This window comes from Hylobates moloch, unplaced genomic scaffold (genome assembly GCF_009828535.3).
Source record: "Hylobates moloch isolate HMO894 unplaced genomic scaffold, HMol_V3 SCAFFOLD_3, whole genome shotgun sequence".
Lineage (NCBI taxonomy): Eukaryota > Metazoa > Chordata > Mammalia > Primates > Hylobatidae > Hylobates > Hylobates moloch.
The window spans coordinates 96,281,762-96,309,649 of NW_026652278.1; the positions used below are offsets into that span (position 1 = coordinate 96,281,762).

Here is a 27,888-nt window from a genome sequence, read left to right on the forward strand (position 1 = left end):
CGGGTGTTAGAAAATATTCATGTGGGGAAAATCTTGTGTTGTGTTAAGTTAAAAAAGCTATAAAATTAGATATCCTATAATTCCAACCTTATTAAAAATCTATAAAAAAAACCTGGAAGAGGCTGGACATGGTGGCTCATGCCTGTAACCCCAGCAATTTGGAAGGCTGAGGCGGGAGGATCGCTTGAGTCCAGGACTTTGAGAACAGCCTGGGCTATGTAGCAAGACCTTGTATTTACAAAAAATTTAAAAAAATTGGCTGGGAGTGGTGGCTCACGCCTGTAGTCCCAGCTACTTGGGAGGCTGAGGAGGGAGGCTCCCTTAAGCCTGAAAGTTTGAGGCTGCAGTGAGCCAAGATTGCGCCACTGCACTCTAGCCTAGCCTGGTGACAGAGTAAGACATCGCCTCTAAATAAAAAAAGGAAAAGTAAAAAGAAAAAGAAAAAAAAAACCTGGAAGAAAAAAACATCAAAATATATTAATAGCAGTTATGGATTTTTTTCAGTTTTGGAAAATATTTTCTATCTATTCTGCAAAGAATGTAGATTATTGTTATGAACAGAGCCTAACCAATAAGGTGAGTAAAACAATGTCTCCGTTCAAAACACAGCATTTCTTTTGGGTTACATCAGCGTGGAGGCCCCAGTGGTAAAAACTGTGCAAACTGCAGCCCAGTGTAGAGAAAGAGTCTTTGCCTCTCTTCTCTCTCCTGCTCTCCAGCAAGACTCTGTTTATTAGCTTCCGACCTTGGGCTTCCTATTCTCTTTCTACTGTTACTGGAGGATCAGTTTAAACTGAAGTGCTTGCTGAATCTGTGAATCGGAACAGTTTCCGAGTGTCCCCTGTTCCGTTTCCCTGCACTTCTGGAATCGGATGAGAGAGGGGAGAAAAATGAGGGAAAGAATTACCTGTTCAAGGCAGAGTGCTGTGAAGCTGCCTTCCTGGCCCTCAAGGAACCCCATTTTGTTCCAGAAGCTTCTACTATGCCCAGGGTTCCTCCCAGATCAGGATCCTAAGCTCTCCCTGGCCCTGACTCCTCTGCAAGCTGGATGTGTGAATTTCCTTCCCCTGACATCATTGTGTGTAAAGAACTGCTTGCAGCCCGAGCGCTGGGGGATGGCGATGTCTGTCCTCAAGCAGTTGGACCCTTCAAGACAGAAGCACTGCAGAGGAAACCTGGCAACCTGGAGAAGCATCACCAGGGGGCTGAGCAGGGCTGGAATGGGCTATTTGGCCTATGTTGGAAGACATTTTCATGCTTTAAACTTTTTTTTTTTTTGAGACAGTGTTACACTCTGTTGCCCAGACTGGAGTGCAATGGTATGGTTAGAGCTCACTGCAGCCTTGATCTTCAAGGCTCAAGCGATCCTCCCACCTCAGCCTCCCAAGTAGCTGGGACAACAGGCACAGGCCACCACGCCCAGCTAATCTGTTTTATTTTTTGTAGAGATGGGATCTCACTCTGTTGCCCATGCTGGTCTCAAACTCCTGGGTTCAAGGGATCCTCCCACCTCGGCCTCCCACAGTGTTAGGATTACAGGTGTGAGCCACTGCACCCAGCCCTTAAACTTTTTATTTTTATTGTATTTATTTATTTATTTATTTATTTTTGAGATGGAGTCTCACTCTGTTGCCTAGGCTGGAGTGCAGTGAAGCAATCTCGGCTCCCTGCAACCTCCGCCTCAGGATTCAAGCACTTTGCATGCCTCAGCCTCCAGAGTAGCTAGGATTACAGGCACTCATCACCATGCCCATCTAATTTTTTTGTGTTTTTAGTAGAGATGGGGGTCTCACCATGCTGGCCAGGATAGTCTCGAACTCCTGACCTCAGGTGATCCGCCCACCTTGGCCTACCAAAGTGCTGGGATTTCAGGCGTGAGCCACTGCTCCCAGCCTAAACTTTTTAAGTCAAAAAAATATAATATATTTCTAGTTGGAAAGAGTAGTTCCTGTTTATTGACGGTTGCAGTTTTAGACATCCAGAGCATTTTCCTTCTATTTTGGAGACACAGAGCAAATCTTCCTGGGTCTCTTGATGAAGGCTTTATTTTTTAAATTCACCTTGAAGAGACTAAGTTGTTCCTGCAGATCTCTCAGGGGCTAGCTTAGGGTTTGTACCATATTTGAGACACTCAAGGAAGTGGCTGTGTGGAACACAGGTGAAGGGCTCAGGCACTCCCTGTTCGTGAAGGAACTAGGACATGTTCTGTCACTGAGTTCTGAAGATCCCCGCAGGGCAGCAGGGGCCTCTTGGATTCTCTGCTGTTGCACTGTGGCCCCTGGGCGATAGTTACCCCTTCTGTATCTCAGGGACGTGTGTGGAATGAAGGTTATGTTCCCCTATATCCCAAGATTGTTGTGAGGAGCATATGAAATAACAAACATGAAATTGATTTGAAAACAAAAATGTTCTAAATGCAAGGTCTGATATGTATTCTTTCTATGATTCCACATGTGTCCAATGGTACAAAAAACCAACATCAAATTTTTTAATTAATTAATTTTTTTAAGAGACAGGGCCTCACTCTGTCATCCAGGCTGGAGTGCAGTGGCTTGTTCATAGTTCACTGAAGACTCAAATTCCTGGGCTCAAGCGATCCTCCCACCTCAACCTCCTGAGTAGTTGGAACTACAGGTGTGCACCATCACACGCAGCTAATCTTTGTACTTTTTGTAGAGAGGAGGTCTCACTGTGTTGCCCAGGCTGGTCTCAAGTGATCCTCCCGTCTTGGCCTCCTACAGTGTTAGGAATACAGGCTTGAGTCATTGTGGCTGGCCAACATCTAATCTTTTTTAACGTTAACTATTATGTGTTTAGCACTGCAGCAGGGAATGTGGAAATATAGCAGTGAAAGGCATGGTCCAGGCCTCAAGGAGTTTACAGGCTGGATGAGGACACTAATCCCCAGTGACCTAATCCTACAGCACACACCAGCCATGTGTTCAGAGGCAAGAGCTTTAGGGGGTTAGAGGAGCAGGGAGCTTATGTTGGCTGGGCCAGGCTTGAATAGGCTGCAGGGGAGTGGCACAACCTCCAAGTATGGGAAAAACCAAGAGCAAGGACACCTGAGAGGAAACGATATGCTGGGTATAAAGGGCATCAAGGGAAAATCACAGACCAGACCAGAGCAGAAAGCATCGAGGAACAACAGGGAACAAGTTGGGATTCAAAGGGCCAGATGCTGGGGGCGTGGGAGGTGTCCCGAGAATCAGGCAGAGCTGAGTCCCCACAGAAAGAACGTATCCACATAAGCCGGTCACTATCCCCTAGTACCCAGTGGTCTGCTCAGTGTGTCTGGTAACCAGCAGATAATGTGGCCATGAGGAGTAAATGAAAATCTACTTCCAAGTGTCTTAGAAACTATAAAGGGGAATATGAGTGTGGGTTTTCCTAAAATATGCTTTTGTTAAATAAAGATAACTCAGGCATAGAAGTATTCATTTCCTCTTGAATTTCTGAAGCTTTAATTATGGAAAATTATCTGGGAAAATGCATTCTTTTCATCCTAAATTATTCTTCATAGAAATACATCAAACATGGGGGAAGGGGAAGGGGAGGATTGCATGCTTAGAAATCTTGTGAGTTTTGCAAAAAAGATAGATGAGTCTTATGTTAGGACAGCCAATGTCTTTTTACCTTGAATTTTAAAACACTTATTTTTGGAGTTGGTTTTAAAAAAAATCTTTCCCCCAGTCTTTGAATGGCTAGTGCCAGGTTCATGCTAACTTAGCTCATAAATAGGTGCCACTGGTTTTAATGAAGCAGAAATTTGGCTAAGAATGGGGACTGCAAGGCAGATGACTAACAGGACAATAATAATGAAAAATGCATATTTATGGCCTTCTGTGAGCACAGATTATTGATTTAGTGCAGCTTAATGGACTCTACATTTTTTAAATTTTCTTCAGCTATCTTATAAAATTACTTTTCAATTCTTGGATGGGGTTCAAAAGGTTTTTTCCCCAGAGTTTATAATGCCTGTTAAATTGTCCCAGGATGGTATGTATGTTTAGGAATATATAACATGTTTATTTATTTTTTTAGGCAGGTAGCAGTTAGGAGTTCTTAAAGCCTCTGCATGCAAGGGAAGCCGGTGGGCAGGAAAGGAGCCATCAGTGAGGCCTGGGGAGTTGGCAATAAGAGCATATTGAAGGGTTATTTAGGCGCTATCACAGTATCCATCAGTCTGATCAGTGGAGACTTTCTTCTAAGTGGGAAACTTACTTGTTGGCATAACCAATTCTCCAACAAACCTCAATTAAAGGCATTTTTTAGGTCAAATTGCATTCAGCATGAGCCTACTACTTTCACCTAAATTTAGAAGAAGACAGCTCCAACCAGTTCTGCCCCAGCAGAGGAATGTGAATTGATAATGGGCAAGAGAAAACCCAGCAGATGCCACAAAGCCACTCCTCCATGGGAGCCAGGAGGAGGCACCATCCCTGCGTGGAGCCGAAGGCATCCTGGGAATATCTCTTTGGGGTCTGAGATGCTCAGCTCCCTGCCATGTCACCAGACTTCCATCAGAGGGTCACCAGGTTCCTGGCCACACAAATAAAATCTGCATGTTGAAAACAACTTTGTCATGGGGTTGTAAGCATGGCTTTTTGAATTGGATAGGTTTAATTTAAATCAGGGGTGTCCCATCTTTTGGCTTCCCTGGGCCATATGGGAAGAAGAATAATTGTCTCAGGCCACACATAAAATACACTAACAATAGCTGATGAGCTAAAAAGAAAAATGACAAAAAAAAATCTCATAATGCTCTAATAAAGTTTACAAATTTGTGTTGGGCCACATTCAAAGCCATCCTGGGCCACATGCGGCCCATAGGCAGTGGGTTTGACAAGCGTGATTTAAGTAGAAGTTGGAATAACATGGGGAACTCTCTGGATGTTGGGGGTAAGAGCTACAATTTTATCTATTTGGACCCATTAGAATTTCCAGCAGGATTTGGGCATAAAAGCTGCAATTAAAAAAAAATGCTGTAGAAACAGGGTCTTGCTATGTTGCCCAGACTTGCCTTGAACTCCTGGCCTTAAACAATCCTCCTACCTTGGCTTCCCAAATTGTTGGAATTACAAGCGTGAGCCACTGTGCCTGGCCAGGGGTATTATTTTTCACTCTGGAAAAAAAAATGTTCCCTCCCCCTTCCCCTTCCCTTTCTTGACAGAGTCTTGCTCTGTCACCCAGGCTGGAGTACAGCAGCATGGTCTCGGCTCACTGTAACCTCCACCTCTCACCTCAGCCTCCTGAGTAGCTGGCATTACAGGTGCGCACCACCATGCTTGGCTAATTTTTGTATTTTTAGTAGAGACGGGGTTTCTCCAGGTTGGTCAGGCTGGTCACAAACTTCTGACCTCAAGTGACCCACCCACCTTGGCCTCCCAAAGTGCTGGAATTACACACGTGAGCCACCGCGCCTGGTGATGTTTTTCTTTAATAGCAAAATATGTCAGGAAAAACTTGGAAAATGCAGAATACAAAATACAGAAAATACAGCTGAGAACCTTTATGAGAATTTCAATCATCAAACAGTGAATCTCAGTTGCTCTGTCTCTCCGTGTCTCTTGTGTGTGTGTGTAGGTAGATAAATGGTGTCTAGGTTTGTGGGCGTGCATGCATAGACAGTCTTTCTGGGGTACACTTAAGGGGATTCGGCCCCTCAGGTGCTCCTAGCTCCTAACCTCGCCTTTCTGCATGTGTCCTGTTTCTGAGGATGGCCCTGAAGATGAGGGAGTCTTATTTTTGAATGAGCAGCAGTTTCAGGGACACAGAAACCAGGACTCCCTACAATGAAGAAGGGAGCTTTGCTTCTTCCAAAGCTAGAGCATTGTGGAGGTGATTTTTCAAGTCTTAACACCATGCTATTATGACATCATTGAAACTGAGACAGGGTGAAGACATTTAAGTGGAAATATTTATTTTCTTAAAAGTATAGCTTAATTTTCCCTCTCCAAGTTTGAGAAGGAATATTGGGAGGAAACGGGACAAGATGACACAGGCATTTGGACATTCACTGCAAACCCTAGGGCGTTGCTGCAAAGCATCCTGGGGTCAGTTCCAGTTTAGGAAACCTCACAGCCTTTTTTCCAGTCGGACAGGTCTCTCCCCTCACAGTGTTTCTTCCAGCCTTGCCTGAGCACGAGAGGGAAGCAAGAGCAGCAGAAAGAAGCATGACAATCCAAATCGTCTCAGTTTCAAAGTCTACAGAAATTAACCAAAATCGCCAGCGGAAATCTGGGTTGGGTTTCATGTGCTTCTGAGATTCAAGGATGCTGTCATTTTGCCTTGTTCAGACTTTTGTCTCCTGGTTTTCTCCTAGCCATTGTTAGCTTCAGCAACAAGCAATCAACTTTTGTAAGGATGGGTCATTTCATGACATACCCACATCTCTGAAAATTCGGGTTCTCTGAGTGGGGCCGGCTGGCAATGTTCACTAGAACACAGCAGCAGGGAGTGCAAGGTCCCAGGCTCAATGCTGGGGACGCTTTCTGCTGAGTCACCATGACACAGACCTGCTCACTTTCCTCTCGCTGCTGCTCATTCTCTTTCCCTGCAAAATGTTGCTGTAACCTTCAAAATCTTATCCAAATCTAGAGCAAACTCAAGCTTTGTTTTTCCCTCTGTTGAATTGACTCAACTGACCCTTTCCAAGTCACTTTAGAAAATACCTTTCTCCATTGTTTGGAATATGTTCATACGAAAAGCAATTGCAAACTGTCTTAACCCAATCCCATCTCTCCTTTCCCCTTCTATGTACTTCTATTTTCACTGCACACACGCACGCTGATGGAGGAGAATATAGACAAGGTCTCGTTCCATTGGTTGTACCACTCTGGGGAGGTGAGTTTGTCAATTCCACCATAACTGTGATAAATACACACACTAGGTTTTGCCCACGACAGCGCAAGTCTCCCAAGGAAACACTCTTACCAATAGTTCATTCCTCGTGTCTCTTTAACAATTTTCCTGGCACAGATAATCGCATCTGTGAGGTCATCAGTGATCAAGGCTGTAAAAAGAGAGGCCATCAGGGTTAGGCGAGACTTTGTTGTTGGAGACGGACCCCAACTCAAGTTTACTTCACTTTTCTCCGTCTTTTTGGATCAAGAGGGTTGGAAGAACTATGATTTTGCCTGCAAAGCCACAATCTCATTTTCGTTAAGCTTCTTCAAAAAGAACTTTTTTTGTTGTTTTAAGACCATTTTCATCTTGCACTACCTGACGTTTCAGAGGAAGAGCCCAATCCTGAAGGGTTTTTGGAAATGTGTTTAGAGAAGATGCCACGCAAGAATGTTTTTTATGTCCTAAAGAAATAGGCGCAGGCCAGGCATGGTGGCCCAGACTTGTAATCCCAGCAGTTTGGGAGGCTGAGGTAGGAGGATCACTTGAGGCCGGGGGTTTGAGTCCAGCCTGGGCAACATAGCAAGATCCCATCTCTACAAAAAGTAAAAAATTAGCCGTGATGGTGCACACCTCTAGTCCCAACTACTCAGGAGTCTGAGGTGCGAGGATCACTTGAGCCCAGGAGGTTGAAGCTGCAGTGAGCTGTGTTCACACTACTGCACTCCAGCCTGGGCAACAGAGTGAGACTCTGTCTTAAGAAAAAAAAACGGCACATAAGACAGGATAGCACAATGTTTTCTATACTTGGGTTAGTTTGACATATAAGATCTCTTTAGAGGTAAATATTAAATTTTGTCTATTGTCATTTCAAATTGTGCCTTAAAAAATTTTTATCTAGGGTTTTGTTTTGTTTTGTTTTGCTTTTGTTTTGAGACAGAATCTCATTCTGTCACCCAGGCTGGAGTGCAATGGCACAGTCTCAGCGCACTGCAGCCTCTGCCTTCTGGCTTCAAGCGATTCTCCTGCTGCAGCCTCCCCAGTAGCTGGAATTACAGGTGTGTGCCACTATGCTGGGCTAATTTTTGTATTTTTACTAGAGATGGGGTTTCACCATGTTGGCCAGGCTGGTTTCAAACTCCTGACATCAAGTGATCCACCCACCTCGGCCTCCCAAAGTGCTGGGATTGCAGGTGTGAGCCATTGCACCTGGTCTGGGGTGTTTTTCATATGCAGAAAGTTTTAAGTCAAATACATCTATCTCTATGTTTATTACTTTTCCTTTTTTCTGAAACAAGATCTCACTCTGTCACCCAGGCTGGAATGCAGTGGCATGATTATAGCTCACTGCAGTCTCAACCTCCCGGGCTTAAGTGACCCTCCCACCTCAGCCTCTCAAGTAGCTGGGACTACAGGAATGCGCCACCGTGCCCGGCCATTTTTATTATCTGTATTTTTTGTAGAGAGAAGGTTTCACCATGTTGGCCAGACTGGTCTTGAACTCTGGGGCTCAAGTGATCCTCCTGCCTTGGCTCCCAAAGTGCTGGTATTACAGCCAGCACTGTGCCCGGCTATTTATTACATTTTCTATTGCTTCAGACATAACAAATCTTTTGATTGAAATGTATTATTTGATATCTGCATTCTTTCCTGCTTGCCTGAAAAGTAGCCTCAGAATCCTTCTCAACACAAACATGACAGAAAAAAGCAAATAAAATTTAAAAGTCCAACATCACTTCTGTTGCAATTTGGGTCTCCAGGAACAGATGCTGTGATTGGTTTGGGGTGCTAGATATTCCTCAGGGATCCACACCTATGAAAGGAATGGGGTGGGGGAAGCAGGATGGGCAGACGGAGATGTCCATTTGTGACGCAGACCCAGCAATTCCTTGGGCAGCCCAGCCATGAGCTCCCGAGTGAGCACTGCCCATCAGAGTGGCCCAAGTCGGGCCCACATGACAGGTCCGCATGCCTCTGCCTCACACGTCACTGGATGTGGGTCACCCCGGAAGGGAACAACTTGCACCTGAAGCCAGTCCTGAAGCAGGTGGCAGGTACTGTCTGATCATCACACAACTGCAGCGGGGGCAGCATGTCTTCCCTTACTTAGCAGGGGATCTGGGAGGTCCATCTCCATGACCACCACAACCACCAATCCAATCAAGGGCAAAAATACTCAAACCACTTGATCTCATTTCTGCTTGTCAATTACCCAAATTTTTTTTTTTTTTTTTTAGAGAATTGGGTAATGCTTGATGTTGACAAGGGCGCAGAGAGGCAGGTTCTCTGGAATACTTGCTGGTGGGAGTATAATGGATTCAACGTCTCAGGAAACCAACATAGCAGCATGTGTTTACAGCAGCATGTGTTTATCCTTTTGCCTAATAATTTCTCTCTCCAGATCTATCCTAAGGAAACAGTCATGACACTAGACAAACATTTCTTTACAAAGTGGTTTACTATAGCTTTATTTACAAGAGTTAAAATGAAAAAAATCTAATTGCCTCATAATCAGTGACGTTCAAATTAATCATAATACCTTCATTTAATAAAATAGTCATTTAAATTATGTTTTCCCAGAATGTTTTATAACATGGGGGAAATGCTCCCGATGCAACCTTAAGTTCCCAATATCATAAAAATATCCATCGCGAGCTGTATTGGCTAATGCCAATATGGCAGGCATTAGCAACATGTGACAATTTACATTTAAATTATATTTGTTGACAGATGAATGGATAAAAATTGTTTATATAGAGAGTGGAATAGTATTCAGTCATGGAAAAGAAGGAAATGCTGACATTGGCAGCAGCATGAATGAACTGAAGGAGATTGTGCTAAGTGAAGGAAGGGAGACCCAGAAAGACAAACACCACATGATTTCAGTCATATGCAAAATCTATCAAAGTTGAACTCATAAAAGCAGAGAGTAGAGCAGTAGCTGGTGAGGAAAATGGGGAGATGCTGATGGAAGGGTCCAAACTTTCAGTTATAAGGTGAGGAAGGTCTGGGGATCTAATGTACAATACCGTACTGCTTACTTGAAATTTGCTGAGAGTAGCCGGGCACGGTGGCTCACGCCTGTAATCCCAGCACTTTGGGAGGCTGAGATGGGTGGATCACTTGAGGTCAGGAGTTTGAGACCAACTTGGCCAGCATGGTGAAGCCCATCTCTTCTAAAAATACAAAAATTAGCCAGGCGTGGTGGCACACACCTATAGTCTCCGCTACTCAGAAGGCAGAGGCAGGAGAATTACTTGAATCTGGGAGGCAGAAGTTGCAGTGAGCTGAGATTGCACCACTGCACTCCAGGCTGAGTGACAGAGCCAGAATCTTAAGTGTTCTTCTCACTCTCTCTTTCTCTCTCTCTCTCAGTTTCTCTCTTTCACACGCACACACACACACACACACACGGTAACTATGTGAGGTGATGGATTTGTTAAACTTGATTGTAATAATCATTTCACAATGTATACAAAAATAAAATTATCATGTTATTTACTTTAAATAGATACTATTTTGATTTGTCAATTATATCTCACTAAAGCTGGGAAAAATTCCAAAAACTATGAATTTTAATTAATTAACATTAAACATAATTAAAATTTTAGTTCCTTATTTGTTCTAGCTACATTTCAGATACTTTACAGCCACTCATGGCTAGTGGTTCTCATGTTTGACAGCACAGATGGAAGACATTTTTATCATCACGGAAAGTTCCATTAGACAGCACTGGTTTAGAAAAAAAAGACAGTCATTAATTCACTAATACTATAAGAAGGATTGGCTCTTAACTGTGGGATCACCGGTGCTCTTAAGTCTTTGCTGCGTATTTTCTAAAATTTGTTTACAATAGAAATGCACTATTTTTGATACCAGAAAAAAATGATTAAAAAAAATGCTAGCATAAAATATTGCATTTCAATAAAGCATTGTAATACCAGATTATTTTGTTAACTCTGTTGAAAGTGGAATTTTCCCTCGAGCATGCTATTTCCCTGAATTGCTAATTTTGTGGCTTTCTCAGTTCGGCTTAACTAGAAGATAAAGGTAGTGACAGATTTCTTTTAAGCAAATTTATTCTGAATGTGACTCAATTTTTATTTACAACAAAATTCTATTAACCAGGAGAAAAACTAACAAAATATATCAGCTGTAAGAGATAGCAATTGAAACAACATATGCAAATTTGCTAGCATTTGGTGTACAATTCTACAGTGAAAACTAAAGCTATATCAGCTTATAAAAGTCTCTTGCCTATCTTCTCAACATATAAATATTTCGGATAATAATAGCTATTACTACTAGCTTACGCTTTATAGAAATCTTACTCTATGTCAGGCACATGTTAAATCTCTTCATGCAAAATCTCCATCAGTCCTCTGAACAACCATTTCTGTGGGTACCATTTTATCCCCATAAACGGAGGTCACACACCCAGTTAATGAGCCTGTATTCTGATAGAGGGCTTAAATTCTGTTTTCCTCTGATCTCTTCTTCCAACAGAAGTCACTTAAGCAAAGATTCCTGCTCATGAAACACTATATGTTAATAAAGTTGATAATTAAAATATACTTTATTAATTTTTCAAGTAATTATCTATGAGGTTATCCAGATTTAAGCATTTGGTACCTGATACATGTTCAGGCTACTTAGAGACACTTTATTTTGGGTGCTTGGTAAATGCTGAGACACTGTGGTTTGTGTTTGGAAGTGGTCTAGCATATTTTCTGGGAGATGTGGGTTTGGGGCGGTCTCTAGAGGTTGGAGGGACACAGATTATATAATACATAGTGAGGAAGAAGCAGATCACATTCTATTATTCTGGGATTGGAGGTTATCCCAGGCATGTACAGAAAGACCACATTTTGTACTGGGGCAGGGCAGTTTGCTTGGGGCAGGGCAGTTTGCTTGTGGCAATGCCCTGGAAGGATTTCGAGGGTCGGGCCATATAGGACCAGGAGGCGGACACCGAGTACAGTTGTTTATCTCCTCCTACTTTGTTAGAGCATTTTGTTGCACAATTGGGATGCTTTGAAAGTTGGACTTGATTGAATTTGCTTGGGAAAATATGTTAGGGAAAGTAGAGGCTGGGAAATCAAAAGCTCCCTTCCCCCAGCCCTAAGCACTGAGATGTCGTTACGAGAAATAGCCACAGAAGGGCAGCAGAGGGGCAGAAATGAGTTAAGATGGCACTTTTTAAATGAGGACTCTTGCCAATAGTTGTTTCTGCTCAATTTACTTTAAATAGACAGTTCTGTCCAGTCAAACATGAATAAAGAAAGGGTTATGTTGAACAGCAAAGAATCGTTTATTCTTCCACATCCAACAGAAAACAGCAACAATGTACACAAAAAGAGCTTCAGTCCTATTTTCAGTTATGTTAGTTCTACTTCAAAGTATCTGTGTCTCTCCTCGGCATCCTCCTGCCTCCCAGGTGAAATCTAGCAGCCGCCATGCCCTCGATGTTCATCTCTTTCCCCCTTGAGATGACAAAGGCCAATTCAGATGCCAGGGTGATGAAAAATAAGATTAATATAAGTGCACTAGAGTACACTAGATAGACAGTCAGTAATCATTTTTTCCTCAAATGCTCTTATTTTAATGAAATTTGTGCTGCTGGGGGCAAATACTGTCATCACATCAGGCATTTTGTACACTGTGTGTATGTATATGTGTAGGTATATGAACATGTGTGCTTATGTATGCTTTGTATATATGAATATAGCATTAATTTTCTGTCCAAATAGTTTGGGGAAAGTAGGAAGGAATTTTAGGAATACAATTTGGAATGAGAGTGAGGAGACTGTCTAGCTTCAGAAAATGGGCACGGGCTGGGTGCCGTGGCTCACGCCTGTAATCCCAGCACTTTGGGAGATCGAGACAGGAGGATCGCTTGAGCCCAGGAGTTTGAGACCAGCTTAGGCAACGTGGCGAGACCCCCTTCTCTACCAAAAAAAAAAAAAAAAAATAGAAGAAGAAAATGAGCATGAAATGTATCTATGCTGTACATGCATATAACATCACGTACCTTGTAAACACACCCTAATGCTGACTTTTTTTCAGTTTCCCATGACAAATGTCCCTACTTCTGTAATATGTGGGACAGAATGACATTGTTCTACTAAAAGCCTCTCTGGCCTGAGGCTAAGGGAGGCCTGCCATGGAGGGTGGTTAGTGTATAAAACCAACATCTTGTTTTCTATTTTAAGGCTATCCCCGAAAATCCCATGCTCTTCACGATAAGAAAACAGATATGAGTGTCCTTTTACCTCTGGCGATGAACCGTCCAACACTTTAATTTCTTTGAATCTGAGATTGTCTTGCAGATAGACCCTTGTCCCAGGCTTCCTTAATTGGAATGAAACTGAACAATATTAAATTTGTAATCTGCATTTAAAGTCAAACATGACCACGATGGAGTCACAGATTTCTCTTTCCACTGTAAACAACTAGAAAACTAGACAAAATAGATGAAAAATTGTTTTCGGATATGGACAACTGGCATTGCAGGATCATGATCTTTGAAAGAGAGAAAAACACAGTGAACCCTGTGACTGCCATGACTTTCTGCCCAGAGGAGCTCTGCAGACCAGGGAAGTAGAACCAGGCAGGGGATGGCCATCTAAGAGGAGGAGACAGACATCAGACACCAAGGCATCTCAGATTTTGTGGAGAATACCTGGGAGGCAGGAGCTACCCAGAAGAAGAGCAGCAGAAATCTGCAAAGGGATTCCACCCAGTCTTTGACTGAAGGCTAAACTGGGTATGCACAGGTAAATTTCCACAGGGCTAGGCAGAGAACTACCCCAGGAGCGGGGCAATTACACACCTCATGGGGCTACAAGACATTTGATTTCTGACTAGCCCGAGGGAACAGACCTTGCTGAATCCTCAGCACATTCAAAAGAGACACTGGCTGCTTAGTTATGCCTTGGTAGTGGGACTAAACTAGCCCTACCATAAAGACTACTCCAGAACTTCACTAACAAAGTTTAAGAGCAAGTCTTAAAAGGGTTACGCTGATCAGAATAAACTTAACTGGTTGGCAAAAGAAATTCAACACTCTTTAAAGGAAGACAGCGTAGTCTAGACACTCAACAATGTTGCATATGAGGCAGGATAGGGAGGCAAGGAAGCAACCGTATCCTCGGGGTATGGCAACTGTGCTGACCGGCCAGTCAACACCATGAGCCTCAGCATCCACACTGTAGGCCAGCTCATTCAAATAAAGCTGTCTCCAGAAGGGAATTTCGCCTGTAGGGAACATGCACATTTTGACTTTACCTGTCCTCAGACTGATGCTTTGCTCATTATAATAATAAAAAACACACACCTGGGTGGAGATGTAAGATGCTAATGAGACACGCGACATATGAACAACCATGTACAGCTACTGCGCAAATGCACCAAGAGGACCACCCAGAACTTGCTTACTAGCAACACCTCTTCCCATCCGTTTATGAATAATCATGGAAGACTCCATTAAAGGGAGCATCCCTCATGCCGGCCTTTGATGTCTCATCCTTACGAGCAGCCTGCCCTGAAGTTTCTCTCAGGGTGTACGGTCCATTCTGCACCTAACTTTCAAAATATTCTTTTTCTTTTTCAATAAATTAGTCTATGCTACATCTCCTTTGCTGTGTATCTCTTGTTGAAATTCTTTTAAACTAGGAAGACAAGACTCGAGGACTCACAACAGCCATCAACCCACACACTGTGTATGTATTCAATAAAAAATGATTCCTTGTGCAGAGGCAGGGAAATGTGACACACACCAGGAGAAAGATCAGTCAAGGGCAAGACCCAGAAATGACAGTTGATTCCACAGCAGATAAGAAATTTAAATCACTTCTTATAAACATGCTTACTTATATCAAGGACTTCAAGAAAAACATGAATAAAATGAAATGAGAGATACAAAAGTTTGCCTAACACCAAATAAAAAATACAGTATCTGAAAAGAAACATCCAATCAATAAGCTTAATAGATTAGCATTAAAAAAAAAAGTAACAGTGGACTTGAAGACATAACAATGGAAACTACTGAAAATAAAACACAGGGAGGGAAAAAGGCTAAAAACATGAAGAGCCGTGGTGATAAATGGGACAGCATCAGCGATCTAACATATGTGCCATTAGAATCCTTGAAGGAGAAAAGAAGAGTATTAGAAGAAAGAATGACAAATGTTTTCAAATTTAATGAAAATTATAAACTCAGGGATACAAAATGTTAATGAATACCCAGTAAGGTAAACACAAATATCACACATAATCAAATTGCTGAAAATGAGTGATAGAAAATCTTACAAATGACTAGATAAAAAAGACATATTACATACAGGGGACAAAGATAAGAAAATCATTGGTTTCCCATCATACACAAGGCAAGCCAGAAGGCAATGGAATATCTTTAACAATTTGAAGCTGAGCGTGATGATTCACAGCTGTAATCCCAGCACTTTGGGAGGCTGAGGATCACTTGAGCCCAGGAGTCTGAGACCAGCCTGGGCAACATGGCAAGACCCCATATATTGGTCCATTTTCATTCTGCTGATAAAGACATACCTGAGACTGGCCAATTTACAGAAGAAAGAGATTTAATGGACTTATAGTTCCACATGGCTAGGGAGGCCTCACAATCATGGCAGTAGGCAAGAAGGAGCAAGTCACATCTTACATGGATGGCAGCAGGCAAAAAGAGAGCTTGTGCAGGGAAACCCCTGTTTTTAAAACCATCAGATCTCATGAGACTCATTCACCATCAAGAAAATAGTGCAGGAAAGACCTGCCCCCATAATTCAATCACTTCCCACCGAGTTCCTCCTACAACACATGGGAATTATGGGAGTTACAATTCAAGATGAGATTTGGGTGGGGACACAGCCAAACCATACCACCCATCTCTACAAAAAATAAAATAAAAATCAGCCAGGCATAGTGGCATGTACCTGTGGTCCCAGCTACTCAGGAGGCTAAGGTGGGGGGATTGCTTGAGCCCAGGAAGTTGAGGCTGCAGTGAACTGTGATCATGCCACTGCACTCCAGCCTGGGTGACAGAGCAAGACCCTGTCTCAAAACAGCAACAACTTGAGAGGAGAACAACTGTCAGCCCAGAATTTTATATGTCAAGAAAATATTCTTCAAAATCAAAATAAAATAGAGATATTTTCAGACAAACAAAAGAAGAGAGAATGCTTGCTAGTAGACCTCTAGTCTAAAAAAACCAAAACCAAACCAAAAAGAAGATAAAGAAAGTTCTTTCAGCTGAAGGAAAGTGATATCAATTAACTACTTCCCCAAATAAATCCACCAAAGGAATGAAGAGTATTGGAAATAGTAAATACATAATAAATATTATAGAACCCTTTTCCTCATTTAAAAATTTATCTAAAAGACAATTGTTTAAAGCAAAGATAATAAAAATGGATTGTGAGGTATATAAATATAGAAGAAAAATGCATGACAACATGGCACAAAGGACGAAATCAGAAAAATTAAAGAATACTGTTAAGAAACTCGTATGTTATATATGAAGTGGTGTGTTATTTGAGGGTAGAATGTAATCAGATAATGATGCCTATTGGAAACCCTAGAGTAACTACTAAAAACAAAATAGAGATATAGCTAACAAAGCAATGGAGGAAATGAAAGAGAATAATAAATATTTTTTAAAAAATTCCAAAGAAGGCAGAAAAAATGGAACCAAGAATAGATGGCATAAACAGAAAACAGAATAGCAGGACGGGATTTAAAACTAACCATATCAATAATCATATTAAATGTAAATGATGTAATCAAGGTTCCACAATGTATGTCCCACAAGCCAACCTCCTGTTTCTGTAAATAAAGCCTTATTGGAACACAGCCAGTCCCATTCATTTACATACTTTCTATGGCTGTGTTCACATTCTGTCATGGTTGAGTAGTTGCAGTCAAAACCATATGACCTGAAAAGCCTAAAATATTTACCATTTGGCCCTTTAGGCAAACATTTGCTGACCTGTGGTTTAATCACTCCTACTGAAAAGCAGTAATTACCAGAATGGATATAAAAGCAACACATAACTATATGCTATCTATAAGAAATTCACTTTAAATATAAAGACACAGATGGGTTAAAAGTAAAAGGATGGAAAGAAACATATTATGCAAAGACTTCCCCAAAGAAAGTGAGAGTGGGCTATATTGCTATCAGATAAGGTAGATTTCTGGATGAGAAATAGTACCAGAGTTAAGGAGAAACATGGACTCCAGTGATAAAAGGGTCAATTCACCACAAAGACGTAACAGTCCTCAATGAATATGTGCCTAATAACAAAGCTTCAAAAATGGACAAGACTGAAAGGAGAAATAGACAAAACCAAAATGATAGTTGCAAATTTCAATATGTATCTCTCACTATATGATAGTTCTAGTAAGATCTGTCTAATAAGTTCTCAGTAAGAAAATCAGAAAGGAAATAGCAGTCATTTATAGAACATCTACCCACCAAATATAAAATACACATTTTTTTCAAATGCATATTCACCATAAGACACGTTTGCTGTGCTGTAAAACAAGGTTAAAGACATATTAGAGGTCTGAAACCATATAGACCAGGGATCCCCAACCCCCTAACCACAGACGGATACCAGTCCATTGTCTGTTAGGAACCAAGTTGCACAGCAGGAGGTGAGCGGTAGGCAAGTGAACTAAGCTTCATTTCTATTTACAGCCACTTGCCATTGGTTGCATTACCACCTGAGCTTCACCTCCTGTTGGATCAGTGGCAGCATTAGATTCTCATAGGAGTGCGAATCCTATTGTGAACTGAGCATGCAAGGGATCTAGGTTGCATGGTCCTTAAGAGAACCTAATGCCTGATGATCTGCCACTGTCTTCCATCATCCCCAGATGGGACTGCCCAGTTGCAGGAAAATAAGCTCAGGGCTCCCACTGATTCTACATTATGGTGAGTTGTATAATTATTTCTTATATATTACAATGTAATGATAATAGAAATAAAGTGGACAATAAATGTAATGTGCTTGAATCATCCTGAAACCATCCTCCTCCCTCTGGTTCATGGAAAATTGGTCTTCTGCAAACTGGTCCCTGGTGCCAAAAGGGTTGTGGACCACTGATATAGACCATATTCTCTGGCCATAATGAGATGTAACTAGAAATCTATAATAAAAGCTCATCCTGGGATCATCCTTCACAATCAGGCTGGGCATTCCTCTTGCCTTTCTCCCTTATCGAGTCCCTTGTTTCCTGAACCATGTCTTCCTCTTTATTGTTTTAGTTTATCCTTTTCGTGAAGCATGTTTTCCTATAGTTTTGTGAGAGAGGGTGCATGGGAGGTGAGCTGAATATGTCATCTTTGCCCTGATGGATCCACTCTCTATGCTTCTCCACCATGCTCTGTGCACTCTGAGGCTGACGCACACAGTTGCCGTCAATGGTCTCCCATGTCCTCTGACTTCTGAAGGGGTTTAAGTAAGAGTAGGCATCAGCAGGGAAGGGACAGAGGAGGGACACTGAGATTGGGATACACATATAATATCTTCCAGCTTTCTTTCTGTCAGGTCACTCAGCACAAGTCACGTCCCTTGAAGGAAGGTCTCAGATCCTAGAAGTTTGTCCTCTCCCTGCAGACCCTTTGTACCTCGGTGCTGGTCATAGTTCTCTTTCCATTCCTCATTGGGCAAGGGGGTGGTAATTGCCTGTGATCCCTAATCCCTTACTTCACTATTGCCATGTTTTTTCTATGATTTGATCAGATTTTTGTAAGTAGAGTCTTTATTAATATTCTCCTCCAATTACCCAGTTTGTGTTTGTTCTATCTTCCAGCCAGGATTCTTTATGATACAGGAGGTAAAAAATTTAACAACTTGGTTCTCAGAAAATGTACTCATTCTATGCTCAAAATGTGTTGATAATTTGGTAGCACAGAATTTTATATTGGAAATGGTTTTCCCTAAGAATTTTGAAGACTTTTTCCATTTTCTTCTAGCTTCCAGTGTTGTGGTTGAGAAGTCTGATGTCACTCTGACGCTTGATTTTTTGTATGGAACTTTTTTTTCAAATGGAAGCCTGTTGCATATTCTGTTTTTCTAGTGTTCCGAAATTGTGTGAGGATGTTCCTGAGTGTGAGTGTACAATAATCACTTTATCCAAGGGGGATACATTCCAAGACTCCCAGTAGATTTCTGAAATGATGAATAGTACCAAATTCTATATATACCATGCTTTTTAAGGCAGATAAGTGAGACAGCTACTAAGTAACTAATGGGCACGTAGTGTATACAATGTGGGTATGCTGGAAAAAGAAATAATTTATATCCAGTATAAGACAAAGCAAAATGGTGCAAGATTTCATCACACTACTCAGAATGGCATGCAATTAAAAGTTATGAATTGTTTATTTCTGGAATTTTCTATTTAATACTTTTGAGTCACAGTTGACCATGAGTAACTGAAACTATGGAAAGCAAAACTATAGACAAAGAGTGACTGCTGTACTGGTCATGTGATGAACCTTACAAATTGAAATCACATGCTCTTTAGTTCTGGAAATGATTTTTAAAGGTTGTGTCCTATCTATTGTTTCTCTTCTCTCCTGCTAAAACATATTTTTATATCCATTTATTTTATCATTCTTATTTATCCTATTTTCCACTCATCTCTTTTTTTTCATTTGCTTTTAGAGATATTTCTTCAGTGTTATCTTCTTACTACTTTATTGAGTTTTCCATTTCTGTTATCATATTGTTAATTTCCAAAGGCTCTTTATTTGGTTCTCTGAATGTTTCCTTTTTCTCTTTTTTTTTTTCAAAAAAAAATCTTGCTTTGTTTCATCCAAGCATCCTCTCTTATCTATCTGAAGATATGAATGATAGTTTTCTGAATTCGAATTTTCATTTCCTTGCATAAACTCTGCTTTCAAAAGTTTTATCTGTTTGGTTTCTGCCTCATTTTTTTTCATGTCACTGCTACTCCTCTGAAGTCTGGTGAGCCTTGGCTCTCTGCAACTATTTAAGAGAGGGGCACTAAAGGCTGGCAGAGCCCTGTGCTCAGAGGTAGGGATTTTCAGCTGTGGATCTCACTGCAGGGAGTTTGACCAGTCTTGTTCACTGGGGAGTCCCACTCAGAATCATTAGTAATTTCCTTTCAGTTTGGCCAGATCCCTAGAAGAAAATCTTCTCATCTGGAGAGTCTGGCCTGGCTGCCATCATCGTGGGGTCTGAGTGGAGAAGGTGGTTGGAACTATAGAAACTATAACTTAATCTCCCATGTCTGTGGTTTGGAGCTGTCACCCTCAAAGACTGTTGAGGTCTCAGTTGAGAGGTTTTCTACTTTACTTGTCTAGAGGAAAATGTCCCAGTATTCTACCAGGGTGAGTGAGGGGCAGTCAGTAGGTGAATGCCTCAGGAAGGGACTGGATGTTCTAACTACTCCTTAAGTGAACTTTGAATATATCTTCCTGTCTGTAATCTGTCTTCATTCTAACTTCCAGAATTAGCGAATGCTACTGATTTCAGAGCTTTCTGTTGTTTTTGTTGTTGGTTCCATGTTTGCTTCTCAGCTTTCTCTCTGCTGGTTTAGGATTCAGATTTCTTTAATCACTAAGTTAGTCACCACTTGCCTCCTGCGTTCCAGCTTCTAAATGTTTTGGTATTGTTTCCTCTTCCATTTATCTTGTATATGTGGATTTACCTTTTTATCTTATTGATTCTCAAATCCCTTTAGTATTAATTTGGTAGGACAACAAGAAGGAGGAGAGGGGTATTGGGTTTCTGTTGCTGCCCTAACAAATTACCACAAACGTAGTGGCTTAAACACTGCAAAATTTCCTTACAGTTCCGATGGCTGGAAGAGTGCCAGGGGATTCACACGGCTGAAGTCAAAGTGCTCACAGGTCTGTTTTCCTTTCTGGATGCTCTGCGGGAAGATCCATTTCCTTGCTCACTTGAGTTTTGGCAGAGTTCAATTCCTTGTGGGTGTTGGACTGAGATCCCTGTTGCTTGCAGGTTGTCACCTGAGGGCCATTCCCAGCTTCTAGGGAGCACTCACACCCCTTGACTCATGGCCCCTTACTCCATCTTCACAGCCAGCAATGATGGGTCGAGTCCCTCTCACATTTTGAATCTCTCTTTCTTCTATCATTGGAGATTCTGTGCTTTTAAAGACTCATAAGATTAGATTGGCTCCACCCACATTGTCCAGGATAATCTCCCCTGCCTGAGCTCAGATCCTTCCTCACATCTGCAAAGTTCCTTTTGCATGGTAAGGTAACAGAGTGAGAGATTTCAGAGATTAGAGAGCGGACATTTGGAAGTTGGGGGCTCAGCCCACCATGGGAGGTAAATGCACACATTTAATCCTCATATTTAACTGAAAGACTCCATTGGTGATCTCTTAGGGAATGCTAATAAGATTGACTGGGACAGGGAAGGGTTCAAAAGTCATGCCTATGGAAAGTGAATATACTGAATGTTTTAGCTCAGAAGATAAGAAACCAGAGATGAGAGATACTTATAAATCATTTGCACACAGTTAATAAGTTTTTATGTGTATCATAAAGCAAACTTGTTTTGAATAAACCCAGAAGGAAAAACTAGGATTGATATAGAAGGTTAGAAGAAGATAGATTTTGGCCTAACAAAGGAATGTTCTAAATTAAGGGCTGACCAACAATCGGGAGATCTATCTCAGGAGGTAGTGATCATTCTTTATCAATGTTAGGGTAGGAACAATATACTAGGTAACTTAACATATTATTCAGTCATTCAAACATTCAAACCCATATACTGATTATCTTGTACGACAGTTCCCCCTTATCTGCGGTTTCATTTTCCAAGTTTTCATTTACACTCAGCAGTGGTTGGTTAGTTTTATCAATATAATATATTTTGAGAGTCACAGAGAATGTGCTTACATACTTTTATTACAGTATATTGTTATAATTATCCTATTATTATTGATTGTTGATAACATCTTACTGTGCCTAATTTATAACTTACACTTTGTCATTGGTATCTATGTACAGGAAAAATCATAGTATATACAGGGTTAGGTATTATCTGCAGTTTCAGGCATTGACTGGGGGTCTTGGGATGTATCCCCCTTCAATAAGGAGGAGACTCCTGGATGTGGCAAAGAGAAGTTAAAACAGTTTATTTTCTGCTCTGAAAGAATTTGCAATAGAATATTTTATGACTCTCTGACTTCACTCTTGTTCCTCATTCTGTCCATTTATTCAATAAACATTTATTGAGCTCCTGCAATGGCCAGGCACCATTCTAGACATAGAGGATATGTCAGTGAATGAAGCAGAACTCTGCCCTCAAGGGACTTACACTCTAGAGGGAACACAGAGAAGATGCCTTTGACTGAGCTCTGCCCTCTGCCTGTTCAGCATCTCTTGCATCAGTCTTCTCCATGTCACCAACCATGACCATCATTCAGTCTTTTTGTGGCACTTAGCTCAGTAACTGCAGTGACACTTAAATGGTCTCTGCTTTAATCCATCCCACACCCTGCTTGCAGATTGATCTTGCTGAATCAATGCTTAATTAACTGACCTCTTTTGGTTTCCTCTTGCAGGCAGAAATCAGTGAAAGCCTCTTAGCCTGGGTTTTTCACACTTAGGTGGTTGTTAGCCTCTCCACCTGCCTTTCCTGGGATTCTCCTCATGTCACTTTGTTACAAAAAAAACAAGCCTCTCCCTACTCTCTATTCTTGCTTCACACCTTCCCACAGGCACCTCTTTGCTTTTGCTGTTCCCCTGGCCTGGGATAACGTTTCTCTATCTCTACCCAAATCATCCCTATCTTCTAAGTCTCAGGTCAAATATCACTGTGTTTACAGAATTTTCCACGATTTACTTTTTTTCTTTTTCTTTTTTTTTTTTTTTTTTTCCGAGACGGAGTCTTGCTCTGTCACCCAGGCTGGAGTGCAATGGTGCAATCTCGGCTCACTGCAACCTCCACCTCCCGGGTTCAAGCAATTCTCCTGCTTCAGCCTCCTGAGTATCTGAGATTACAGGTGCCCACCACCATGCCCAGCTAATTTTTGTATTGTTTAGTAGAGACGGGGTTTCACCATGTTGGTCAGGCTGGTCTTGAACTCCTGACCTCAGGTGATCCACCTGCCTCGGCCTCCCAAAGTGCTGGCATTACAGGCATGAGCCACTGTGCCTGGCTCCACGGTTTTCTTAATACTGCCACTTTCCTCTGAAGCCCATGGCACTCAGCGCACTCCTCCTTACATGATTTAACTTCAGGTGAGCACATATTGTCTTTTCTTGTCATGTCACATGAAAGTTTGGTAAAGCAGAATTCATGCCTGCTGTATTTTGTTATCCTCAACGCTGTGCTCATATGTATTTCTGGAATGACTAAAGTAGAAGATGTGAAAGTAAATTCTAGCTTAATTTCTAATGTTTAAGACATTTTGCTAGCTAAATATAGTGGCCCACGCCTATAATTCTAGCACTCCGAGAGGCCGAGGCAGGAGAATCTCCTTAGGCCAGGAGTCCAAGACCAGCCCAGGTGGGACCCCATAATGGGACTCCGTAGCCAGACTCTGTCTCCACAAAAAAATTACAAAATAGCTGGGCGTGTGCCTGTAGTTCTAGCTACCCAGAGAAGGGAGGATCGCTTGGGGTCTGGAGGTCAAGACTGCAATGAGCTATGATCACATCACTGCATTCCAGCCTAGGCAACAGAGTGAGACCCTATCTCAAAAAAAAATAAATAAATAAAATAAAAGAAAGATAGAAAAGAAAAAGGAAGAAGAAAAGAAAGAAATGTAAATTGTATTCATCTCATTCTGCACAAAGAAGTACAAACTGCATCCTTTGAGTGAATTGCTTATGGAAAGCGGCTGGCAGGCAGCTTCCTTTTTCTTACCGAAGACATCAAATATCTCTAACATGAAGGGCAGTAGGGTTGTTTGTCCATCCCCCTGCTTTAGGGGAGGGCTTCATAAAACCGTCTTACAAGGAATAAGTCATCTTTGGACAAGTCAGCCACAGGATCCTGAGTGTCACCTTGGAAACTGTTGCATAATTTACCAATCTGGAACAGAACTATTTGCAAGCCTGAACTTCAAGTTTTAGTTAAAGCAAAACATGGTTGGTGATCCCATTGTCAGCTTCCTCGCCTGGTCCCGAGGATGGCATCGCTGGAAAGTCAGAGCCTCACCTGAGCAGGCGACGTGGCAGTGGTTGTTCTCCTTCAGCTTTCCGCGTCTGCACCACGCGAAGCTGTTGATCTGGAAGATGCCGTAGTCGATGCTGCCGTCATCCAGGACCCTCTGGGCCGTGGTGTTGTAGCCGCTCTCGTAATACGCCATGCAGATCCCTGGAGGGGGGAAGCCAGAAACGCCAGCAAAGGAAGTGCATCGTTTGCTCTAAGCCTGGTCTGAGGGCGGGTTTCCTTATCCCTGTTACCTGACTGCTTCCTCCCAAAACACCTTGGGGCGGGCAGGGCGGGCATGCACCCAGGGGGCACACGAGAGCACACTGGGGGCTGGGATGGCACACCTGAAGCTGCACACCCAGTCAGGGGCTGAGCCTAATCTAGACCAAAAGTCAGGTCCCCCCACTCCCCACGATGCCAGCAGAGGTGGCATTATTTTCCCCTTCCCTGGCTGGTGCCGTAAGTTCAGGACTCCAGGAATAAGGAAATGAGGGGCAGGGGAGGAAGGAGAGGAGACCCAGAGAGCCACAGTTAGGCTAGCAGCCACCCCTGGGTGTGGTGAGGGCAGAGCAGGGGTAGTTGGGAAGACACAGCAGGGAGTGTGGCTAGGACCTTCAACATCTCAGGGGAAAGGTCAAGGACAGAAAGAGAGCAGGAAAGAAAGAATCTCACAGTTTCCAAGGCTGAAGCCCCAGTAATTGTCCAGGCCAGCCCTCGAGAATATTTTTGCCAGTTTGCAGCGAGTGTAGATTTTGGACTCGGCGCCTGTGACCAGGCAGCCAATGAGGGTCAGAATGCCCGCAGCCTTCATCCTCAAAGCCTGCCGGAGACAGAACCTGCCAAAGAGCAGGAGAACGGGTCAGACGATCTTGATTCAAGAACTTCGAAATCCAGCAGCGGTGATTGTGCACAGCCCTGCCTAGATGCTGCCTGTCACTTTGGTCATTCAGAGCCACCATCAGGGAAAACCGGCCACTCTACAGTCCAGGGAAGGAATGCGACTGCAGGCTGTCTCCTTAATGCTTTTCCATGCGGTAACTTTCAAGTCAATGCTATGTTCTCAGGGTTAAGCAAGCGAAAAAATTAACCCTCCTTAATACACATCCAGGTGAAAACCACAGGGGGCATTTTTAGGATTTCTATTTTAATTCTATGAATAAAAAATAGAATACAAGGCGAAACATTCCCTATACTGCTGACCCTTGAACAACATGGGTTTGAACTGTGTGGGTCCATTTATACGTGAATTTTCTTCTGCCTCTGCCACCCCGAGACAGCAAGACCAACCCTTCCTCTTCCTCCTCCACCTCAGCCTGCACGGTGTGAAGACAACCAGAACGAAGGCCTTTATGATGATCCACTTCCACTTAACAAATAGTAAATATAATATAATAGTAAATATTTACTATTAACAAATAGTTATATTTACAAATAGTAAATACATCTTCTCTTCCTTATTCTTTTCTTAATAACATTTCATTTCTCTAGCTTACTTTATTGTAAGAATCCAGTATAGAAGACCTAGGACATACAAAATATGTGTTTATTGGCTATTTATGTTATCAATAAGGCTTCCAGTCAGCAGTAGGCTATGGAGTCGTTATGTTTCTGGGGAGTCAAAAGTTACATGCAGATTTTCAACTGAGCAGGCGTTGGCACCCATGACCCCTACATTTGTTCAAGTGTCAACTGGATGTGTAGAAACAGACACCCCATTTCAGCCAGAGATGAAAGACACATGGGCCTGTATGGAAAACTTTAAGATTTATTGTTTGGGGGTTTATCGAAGAGTGAAGATTAAGCACCTACTCTTTCATTTTCTTTTCTTGATTCAGTTCCAAATGTGGGAGCGTTGCTTCCAAAGTATCAGTGCTCTTATTTATTTATTTATTTATTTATTTATTTTCTGAGATGGAGTCTCACTTTGTTGCTCAGGCTGGAGTGCAGTGGCGCCATCTCGGCTCACTGCAAACTCTGCCTGCCAGGTTCAAGCGATTCTCCTGCCTCAGCCTCCTGAGTAGCTGGGATTACAGGCGCCCACCACACCTGGCTAATTTTTGTGTTTTTAGTATAGATCAGGGTTCACATTGTTGGTCAGGCTCGTCTCAAACTCCTGACCTTGTGATCTGCCCACCTCGGCCTCCCAAAGTGCTGGGATAGCAGGTGTGAGCCACCATGCCCAGCCCAAAGTACCAGCGTTTTATCTTAGATTGCAAACGCATTGCTTTGCTAAGCTTCACCACCAGTGCTCCGGGGGGGCCTCCTAAAAGTCTGGCGCCTGACTGGGGAGCAAGAGGGATGGATGACGATGCCTCACGAAAGGAGGAAAGCACCTGGGGGAGCAGAGGGGCAATAAAGAGACACCTGCGGAATCATCTGAAATGGGAGTAGGATCAAGAGCGCCATCTCCTGCTGCCTACCGATTTTCCACAATCTCTTCCCCTCTTGAAATAATGTCTTCCCCAAATACAACAGCCTTGCTGGGATGGGGTGAAGTGAAATTTCTGACAACTACTGGGGATCCTGAACTTGATGTTCTTACATATGTTCATCCCGTGTCATTTTCTGCACTTGCCTAGAAACTTCTCCAGTCATTAGTTTCTCTCCCTGGGGCTGGATTCCTGCATCGAAAGGCTAGGCCCAAAACAGGGATAAGTAGTCATCAGCAAGGCCACTGCACCGAGTAACAAGTGAGGCTTTAAGGTGACTAAGCAATAAGGTAAGGAACTGCATTGCATGAGGGGCATGTACATTACAAACGTGAATAGCAAGCGTCAGCAAACCAGGCCTGCTTTTGTATGTAAAGTTTTATTGAAACATAGCTACACCCATTTAGTAATATATCATTGGTGGCTGATTTCCAACTACAGTGGCAGAGTTGAGTAATTGTGTTAGAGGCTGTATAGACCACAAAGACTAACATATTATTATCTGGCCCTTTTCAGAGAAAGCATGCCAGTCTGTGGTGTACAGCATTGTGTTAAGCTGTGAGGGACAGACAAACCAGGTTTAAGATGCAGAGCTAAGGCCAGGCACAGTGGATGATACCTGTAATCCAAGCACTTTGGAAGGCTGAGGCGAGCAGATTGCTTGAAGCCAGGAGTTTGAGACCAGCCTGGGCAGCAAAGATAGACCCTGTCTCTACAAAATATACAAAAATTAGCCAGGCATGGTGGTGTGTGCCTGTGGTCCTAGCTACTTGGGAGGCTGAGGTGGGAGGATCACCTGAGGCTGGGAGGTTGAGGCCATAGTGAGCCATGATTGTGACACTGCACTCCAGCCTGGGCAGCAGAGTGAGAGACCCTGTCTAAAAAAAAAGAAAAGAAAAAGAAAAAAAGATGCAGAGCTTACAAATAAAGTTGGTTTCCATCCCCTGCCTTAGAATTTTACTGATCTCAAACAAGTCAAAAGAAAACCCGCAGCAATGACAACCCCAAGCATCATGTTCTACATCCTTTAAGAACCTGCCATTGCTGGATCTCAGGGACAGGTGGCTTCATAAGAGTAATTTAGGTCTTACTGAAAAGGCAGATTCCTGGTGCCTGCCCCAGAGGCTGACTTCTCAGCTGAGTCTGTGGAAGAAGCACTGCTCCACTTATTCAGTCGGTGACTGGCAGTTCAGGTGAGCGTCCTGCATCCCCTGAAGCCGTGTCTGATTCTAACAAGGCGCAAGTAATCCTTTCCTAGCTCAAGAACCTTTCTTTAGAGTGTTAGAGAAAGAAAAATTCTTAGTCCTTTGTTTCTCACCACCTAGAGATGCTAGAATTCTACTTCTTGGCACTGAAAGCTATATCATCCTGCACGCTTGTGTTCTGAGGCAGGTGATAACTGTCTTCTGGGCCTTAATACCTCT

General features: G+C 42.5%; 1 protein-coding gene across 1 annotated transcript; it reads right to left on the minus strand.

The window, feature by feature from the left end:
* Positions 1–5,902: 5,902 nt before the first annotated feature.
* Positions 5,903–27,672, minus strand: LOC116479628 (lysozyme-like protein 1). The gene is given in 6 exon segments (XM_032171646.2): positions 5,903–6,138; positions 6,937–7,015; positions 24,039–24,197; positions 24,708–24,871; positions 27,556–27,632; positions 27,634–27,672. Coding segments are annotated over 6 exon segments (588 nt in total). The 3' UTR covers positions 5,903–6,068.
* Positions 27,673–27,888: the final 216 nt, after the last annotated feature.